Raw genomic sequence first — 8,533 nt, forward strand, 5'->3', positions numbered from 1 at the left:
TTTAAGCTGTGATTAACTCCATTAAAATTTTTAAACGTTTGACAGCCCTAGTTTTTTTTTCTCCAGGACCTGAAACCTGTGGATGTAACCAACAAGAGGAGTTTATGGGAAAACAAAGGCTCTTCTGCAGCGAAGGTAACTTTCCCGCCAATATCCAAGTCTGTTATAAATGAACTAACCATATTTTGGGGTACGTTGCATCAAGTCTGGGATATTTTTAATCACACTGTACATCAGTATGTGCTTGTTTTTCCCCCAAAAGAAGTCATAGCTAGTTGATATCAACTTTACAATCTGGAAAAATCCTGGCAAGGTAAAACAAAATAGTTTTCGTTTTTAGTTTTTTTGCACTTTCTCCTTACCCGTTTTGCACTCAAGGAAGACTTCTTTCTATCGCTGAAGTGCGCAGTTGTTTGAAATAATTCCATTAATGCCGTAAAACCAGCTTTGTGTAAATCCTGTCAATTTGAACAGTTTAATTTCGAGTTTGTGCAACTGCGGGCTTTTCACCTTTTCACACGTTGGCCTTTTTTGAAGCACAAATCTTGCACTCTTTCACTTTTTATTGCCTTAATGGAGCCGTTCTTTACAACGTCTGCTTCCTTTGTGACTAATTTGCACTTTGGGTTGCTAGCATTACCTCGCGTTTGCAAATACACCGCTGGCCAAAGGTATTGGCTCCCCTGCATTTATGTCAGATAATGCTCAATTTCTCCCAGAAAATGATTGCAATTACAAACGCTGGTGGTAATTTTGCTTGAAATTAAAAAACACAAAAGACGATGGGAAAAAATTAAATCATTATAATTTTACAAAAAACTCCAAAAATGGGCCGGACAAAAGTATTGGCACCCTCATCCTAATACTTGGTGACACAACCTTTAGAAAAAATAACTGCGAACAACCGCTTCCAGTATCCATCACTGACTTTCTTGCAATGCTCTGCCGGAATTTTAGAGCATTCTTCTTTGGCCAACTGCTCCAGGTCTCTGAGATTTGTAGGGTGCCTTCTCCAAACTGCCATTTTCAGATCTCTCCACAGGTGTTCTATGGGGTTCATGTCTGGACTCGTTGCTGGCCACTTTAGAAGTCTCCAGTGCTTTCTCTCAAACCATTTTCTAGTGTTTTTTGGGTCATTGTCACAGTTGGAAGACCCATGACCTCTGATGGAGACCCAGCTTTCTCACACTGGGACCTACATTATGCTGCAAAATGTGTTGGTAGTCTTCAGATTTCATAATTCCATGCACACGGTCAAGCAGTCCAGTGCCAGAGGCAGCAAAGCAACCCCAAAACATCAGGGATCCTCCGACATGTTTGACTGTGGGGACCGTGTTCTTTTCTTTGAAGGCTTTGTTTTTTTCCTGTAAACTCTATATTGATGCCTGTTGAAGTTATACTTTTGTCTCATCTGACCAGAGAACATTCTTCCAAAAGGTTTTTGGATTTCTCAGGTAGGTTTTGGCAAACTCCAGCCTGGCTTTTTTATGTCTAGGTCAGAAGTAGGGTCTTCCTGGGTATCCTACCATGGAGTCCCTTTTCATTCAGACGCCGACAGATAGTACGGGTTGACACTGTTGTACCCTCGGACTGCAGGACAGCTTGAACTTGTTTGGGTGTTAGTCGAGGTTTTTTATCCACCATCTGCACAATCTTTCGTTGAACTCTTGGGAGTTTAGCCACAGTGCCATGGGCTTTACACTTATTGATGACATTGCGCACGGTAGACACAGGAACATTCAGGTCTTTGGAGATTGTCCATGCTTCCTCACAATTTTGCTTCTCAAGTCCTCAGACAGTTCTTTGGTCTACTTTCTTTTCTCCATGCTCAATGTGGTACATACATGGACATAGGACAGAGGTTGAGTCAACTTTAATCCATTTTAACTTGCTGCAAGTGTGATTTAGGTATTGCCACCACCTGTTATGTGCCACAGGTAAGTAACAGGTGCTGTTAATTCCACACATAAGAGAGGGTGCCAATAGTTTTGTCCAGCCCATTTTTGGAGTTTTGTGTAAAATTATATCGATTTATTTTTTTCCATTCTCTTTTGTCATTGCAAGCAAAATAAATGAAGATATTACAACCAAAGCATTTGTAATTGCAATCCTTTTCTGGTAGAAATTGAGAATTATCTGACAGAATTGCAGGGGTGCCAATACTTTTGCCCAGCAGTGTATGTCACGCGACGCAAATATACTATGCGTGATATGTCGATATGCTCTTATGTAAAGAATAAATCTTACATTTTTAAGAGGTGTCACCATTTTTTTTTAATTGCCACTAAAATAGCGTCTACGTGAACTCATTGGCTGCCATTTCGACGTTTACTGCCGTCAACGATAATGAAAGATGAGCATTTTTCGGCCAGTCTTCCCGGTTTTGGGGGCATTTACAGCTTAATTATTGTTCATTTTATGGCATTCACGGGTCACTTCCTATTGTTTTTGGAATATTCTCAGGGTATTTCCTATTCATTTTGGGATATTCCCTGTTTAACTACCAAAAAAATCAAAAGGACGTGACCCGTACATGCGCCAAAATCAAGATGAAATGACCTGAACTGCCCCAAAATCAACTCTATTGCTGCCATTGATGTGATAAACTCAGAGCAGAAGGATCAAAATAGCTCGTATTTCTGTTTATTAGTTGTATTGTAAAGTACCGTAAAATCATTTTCTGACTCCGATAATTGCTGTATCGCCAATCGTATCGTGAGCAGTGGCGGCTGTTGGTCTTTCATTTAGGGAAAGCTCAAAACTTGTCCGCCTGTGAGTGCTTTGCGACAGCGCAGGGGCTCAGCGGCACCCGCTGCTCGGTAGGGAAAGAAACTAGAGTGCCAGAAGTAGGTCTCCAAACACAAGCAGCTAAAATAGGGAAAAAAACACCAGAGATGAGCTCAATTTTTAACAAAGCAAGTGTCGATAGGATGATTAGGAAAGTCTCAGGTTCAACTCGGAACAACGAAATGAAAATGAGAAAATGCCTCCAGCGGATTTTAATACAACAAGACCATCGATTCGCTCATTTCGCTCTTAACCAAAAAGAGCCCCTGACAAATCTTCCAAAAATCACTTTTGGGGGAAGCTGAACTTTCCCTACACTCTGAGAGCATTCACCTAACATCGTGAGGTACTCAGAGGTTCCTTTAAAGTACACGTTTGGGTCACCTTTCCTTCCTTCCTGGTTTCTGGGCTCACTTGGTCATCGCTGTACTTAAGATCGACGAATGCAATCATTGCTTGTTTTGGTTGTTTGGCAGGTGGCGGGAAGAAGCGAGACCAAATCATTCACGAACGGTGAGTACCATTCTAAACAAAGATAGAATCATTCAGCAAGTTAACTCATAGATTAACAAGGTCAGTTCTTCTAACTGTGCATTAACTCATTCTCAATGAGTTCCTATAATGTATACAGTGGGGCAAATAAGTATTTAGTCAACCACTAATTGTGCAAGTTCTCCCACTTGAAAATACTAGAGAGGCCTGTAATTGTCAACATGGGTGAACCTCAACCATGAGACACAGAATGTGGGAAAAAAAACAGAAAATCATATTGTTTGATTTTTAAAGAATTTATTTGCAAATCATGGTGGAAAATAAGTATTTGGTCAATGCCAAACGTTCATCTCAATACTTTGTTATGTACCCTTTGTTGGCTATAACGGAGGCCAAACGTTTTCTGTAACTCTTCACAAGCTTTTCACACACTGTTGCTGGTATTTTGGCCCATTCCTCCATGCAGATCTCCTCTAGAGCAGTGCTGTTTTGGGGCTGTCGTTGGGCAACACGGACTTTCAACTCCCTCCACAGATTTTCTATGGGATTGAGATCTGGAGACTGGCTAGGCCACGCCAGGACCTTGAAATGCTTCTTACGAAGCCACTCCTTTGTTGACCTGGCTGTGTGTTTGGGATCATTGTCATACTGAAAGACCCAGCCACGTCTCATCTTCAATGCCCTTGCTGATGGAAGGAGATTTTCACTCAAAATCTCTTGATACATGGCATTATTCATTCTTTCCTTTACACAGATCAGTCGTCCTGGTCCCTTTGCACAAAAACAGCCGCAAAGCATGATGTTTCCACCCCCATGCTTCACAGTGGGTATGGTGTTCTTCGGATGCAATTCAGTATTTTTTCTCCTCCAAACACGAGAACCTGTGTTTCTACCAAAAAGTTCTATTTTGGTTTCATCTGGCCATAACACATTCTCCCAGTCCTCTTCTGGATCATCCAAATGCTCTCTAGCGAACCGTAAACTGGCCTGGACTTGTACTTTCTTCAGCAGGGGGACACGTCTGGCAGTGCATTGTTTGAGTCCATGGCGGCGCATTGCGTTACTGATAGTAGCCTTTGTTACTGTGGTCCCAGCTCTCTCTAGGTCATTCACTAGGTCCCCCCCGTGTGGTTCTGGGATTTTTGCTCATCGTTCTTGTTATCATTTTGATGCCACTAGGTGAGATCTTGCATGGAGCTCCAGATCGAGGGAAATTATCAGTGGTCCTGTATGTCTTCCATTTAGTAATAATTTCTCCCAAAGTTGATTCTTCCCAGCCTGGTGCAGGTCTACAATTTTGTCTCTGGTGTCCTTCAACAGCTCTTTGGTCTTGGCCACAGTGGGGTTTGGAGTGTGACTGACTGAGGTTGTGGACAGTTGTCTTTTATACCGATAATGAGTTAAAACAGGTGCCAATAATAAAGGTAACGAGTGGAGCCTCGTTAGACCTCATTAGAAGAAGTTAGACCTCTTTGACAGCGAGAAATCTTGCTTGTTTTCCACTCTAATTTGGAAATAAATTCTTTAAAAATCAAACAATGTGATTTTCTGTTTTGTTTTTTTGTTTTTTTTTCCACATTCTGTCTCTCATGGTTGAGGTTTACCCATGTTGACAATTACAGGCCTCTCTAATCTTTTCAAGTAGGAGAACTTGCACAATTGGTGGTTGACTAAACACTTATTTGCCCCACTGTAAATGACGATTTCTTTGATATAGCAGCAAATAAAAGCACTTTTTCATCTGGTATAGGACTGTGTGTACAGCAATGTCATTGATTGCAGTTAACCCTTTAACACCTAAGCCTATTTTGGCTGAATTTGCATATATTTGATGTTGCCTTTATATTTCAAAGAAAAAATTGTTTACAATGGCCAAGTCGGGTCCCTTTTTTCAGGACACCTTGAATTTCACGTCCAAACTGTTGTTTTCTTCACTGACCAATTATAATCCACATTTTGGACCCAAAAAGACAAAAAAAATCCCAAAATCTTTTTTCAACATTTGTAATGTTGATGTCCCATTGACAACCAAACATGCTTGACCAACCGTTTTGAAGCTTGATAATATTTATTTGACTTGTTAAGATAAACATTCAATCGAAAAAAATAAGATTGAATAGTTTTATGTTTGACAATTCAACACAAACAGCTGATATGGTCATAGGCGTTTTTGGCTGGTCAAAACAGGTTATATACAGTGCAAAATAGTGAGGAAAAAATATATATATCATCTAACACTAAAAGGGTTTGGAGGATATCTCTTTGTGAAGTTAGATGTTGTATCCATCACCTTATCAAAAGTATATACATACATGCAATCAAGCTTCTCGAATACATAAAAATTGAAAAGATTATAGTGAAGAAAAAAATATATATAACATTGAAAAAAAGTATTTTAAAAAATATTGACAAGTAGTTCAGTTCAATTCAAATTTTTCAGGCATGCGACCCAATAGAGTTTTTTTTTGGCGCACTCAATAAAGCTTCTTCTTGAACAGCTCAAGGAGCTGTGTCACACACAACGTCACACAGCCTACTCTTTCGCCGTTTGCGCGCTGCTGTCACTTCTACTCGCCGAGATGCCAACTGATCCAAAGAAAACAATGACAAATACAGCTCATCATCTTCCTTGAGTTAATGAAATAATGCATTAGCTTGCGCTAAATGTAGTTTTAGATTCATTCTGCACGTTTCAAAGTCACTCGCTCAAACCAACCGGCCGTTGCTTGCTTGGCATGCCTCCCTTTTATTAGTTGGCGCCTCGCTCGGAAATTTATTAAAAATGATCACATTCAGTTCATCCTTCTTGACATCAGAACGGCTCTTGGGATATGTAGTCTTTTGTGCTGCTTTCGGTTTTAAAAAAGGACAAGAAATGATGGATATATGAACATAGATACATGGTCCATGCAGCGTTTTGATGCATATTTATGAGTGCAATAAAACTATAAAACTCAAATGACATTATCTCCCATTTTTCTTGGTCGATTGACTTCAAATAAAAACTGGTGTGGACATCATCTTCCGCACTTTCAAATGAGACTAGCCAGCGGCACGTGGGTGACATAATTACAGCGTGACGAAGACGATATGTGTAAACGCGTCGCTGCCGACACGTTCGGTGTTAAAGGGTTAAACTAAGCTAAGCGATACAAAATACAGTGTAAAAATGAGTTTTTACACAGATACCAATTTTTGTTTGGTATAACCGTGTTATACAGTGGTATGAAAAAGTATCTGAACCTTTTGAAATTTCTCACATTTCTGCATAAAATCACCATCAAATGTGATCTGATCTTTATCAAAATCACACAGATGAAAAAACTGTCTCCTTTGACTAAAACCACCCAAAATATATAGGTTGCTGCTAATAAATGAAGCGGAGTGTGGGACGGCGTGACGCAGTGAATGGGGAATGTGTCACATCAATATATTATTAAGTGTATGTTAAAGCATATTTCATGAATATGGCAGAACATTTCAAATAAAAGTGCTAAATCATTCACGAAAAGTGAGTGAGTTACGTTAACCATTCTAGTTTTAGTGGGAGAAACTGCTGCATTTTTTTCAAAAATCTTTTTTCAGAATTCCAAAAGAAAGTTTTTTTGTATTTTTTTTTTTTTGCTTTCTAGTGGAAGAAGAGAGTCGACTTTTTCACATTTCACGATAACCATTGATGTCTCTGTTCCACCCCAAAGGTATGGGCCACTAATGTGCTGAAGGAGTCCGGGCCACGACACTCCCAGACTTTGGCTTGATGACCAAATAACGACCACAATCCCAAAGAGGGACCCCAGGAACAAAAGAAAAGAAAAAAAAAAAACGAGGGACACATCTCCGCATTGAACAAACATCACTTTGTTTTTGTACAGTGGCCACTTTCGGTGCCTTTGCACGTTACTATTTGCTTTCGAAAAGAAACCAAATGCTGTGAAAATTGGATATTATGACTGAAATTCAAGTAAAGTCGAGAGAGCAGATTGACAGATTTTCCCAGGGTGACATCGCTCATAAAAATCATTGTCTTTTTTTTTTTTATATTTATATTTAAAGCAAAATCACTTATTTTATTCCAACCACTCCAGGATAGAAATATAAGCACTTGTAGAATTTAGCTCAAGTCACAATTATTATGTCTTACAATAGCACAGCAACAATATATGGTCATCATACAGTATCTTATCTAACATATACTCTTAACGAAAACTATTTTTTGCTTTATATTTTTTTTTTTGTATCCATGAACATTCCATCAACAGGCAGTGTTGACTATACGAAAGGCCATTATGACTTTTTCTTCCTATTTATGTTTGTTTTTTGTCGCTTCGGACATTCCTCTTTTAAGCCGGTGCACGTGATGCCTTCAATGTAGAGACAAAAGCCAAGCCGCCGTTTTATATCTTCTTTTATGCTTTTACGCAAGCTCTAGTAGAAATCAGGGTGCCTCCGCTAGTCCAAGGACGAGCCACTATGTACTTTATCAGGCCTTAGGATTGCAACGAGAAGCCGAACGACCGCCGAGGCGGCGTCCGCGAACGCCTCGCAGCAAGATTTTGAATGAGGATGTCTGTTAATTGATTTGTTCCTGCTCCCGACGGCAGACAATCACATTCCACGGCCCCTGAAAAAGAGCAGGAGGGGCCTCGACCAAAATGTTTTCTATTTTATGTACGTTTTTTTTTTTTTTTTTACCTATTGTCTGTTTGATTTCCATGTTTAACCCTAAACTTTGTGTCAGCGACATAATGCTTCAACACACACGAACACTTTGTTATATGTTAGTCTCTGTGAAGAACATTCCCAATGTTGAGCACGCTTCCAAGTGGATGAATGTTTTCCAAGCATTGTACCACTCACACAACAACGGAAATAAAAACATTGAGATTTGACGTTGGGTTGTTGAAATCAGTTTACGCTTATGTCCACTAGGTGTCGACAAAGTTCCACAGTGCCAACGGCAGAATATCCTCGGAGCAGGTCAGTGCGCAAGCGTTCATATGAAAGATTTTTTTTTAAATGAAATTAATGTAAATCAGTTCATTAATTTTACCACTTGAGGGCAGCTTTTAGCGTTTGGTTGATGAAAATGTGTATTTGACCACATGAGGGCAGCGTTTGCTTGATTAAAATGTTTTTATTGACATTAAATAATGAATTGTGATTGTAAAATGGAGTTATATGAGTTGTAAAATGAAGTTATATGAGCTACGTGTCGAGAAATTAACAAGTTCTGATGTATTTTCAACGTGAGTCC

The 8,533-nt window shown here is 39.5% G+C and overlaps 1 protein-coding gene across 6 annotated transcripts in view; it reads left to right on the top strand.

The window, feature by feature from the left end:
* The window catches only part of cald1a (caldesmon 1a), a 112,831-nt gene extending 104,663 nt beyond the window's left edge, over positions 1 to 8,168 (top strand). For 5 of the 6 annotated variants that reach the window (XM_057855033.1, XM_057855034.1, XM_057855036.1 and 2 more), the window contains 3 exons: positions 67 to 135; positions 3,264 to 3,300; positions 6,978 to 8,168. In XM_057855033.1, the coding sequence (XP_057711016.1) occupies positions 67 to 135; positions 3,264 to 3,300; positions 6,978 to 6,991 (120 nt within the window). In that variant the 3' untranslated portion in view covers positions 6,992 to 8,168. Of the gene's footprint in view, positions 1 to 66; positions 136 to 262; positions 314 to 3,263; positions 3,301 to 6,977 lie in introns of all 6 variants that reach the window. The other variant, XR_009066685.1, reaches the window with a different exon arrangement.
* Positions 8,169 to 8,533: the final 365 nt, after the last annotated feature.

The sequence above is a fragment of the Corythoichthys intestinalis genome, chromosome 13 (assembly GCF_030265065.1).
Source record: "Corythoichthys intestinalis isolate RoL2023-P3 chromosome 13, ASM3026506v1, whole genome shotgun sequence".
NCBI lineage: Eukaryota > Metazoa > Chordata > Actinopteri > Syngnathiformes > Syngnathidae > Corythoichthys > Corythoichthys intestinalis.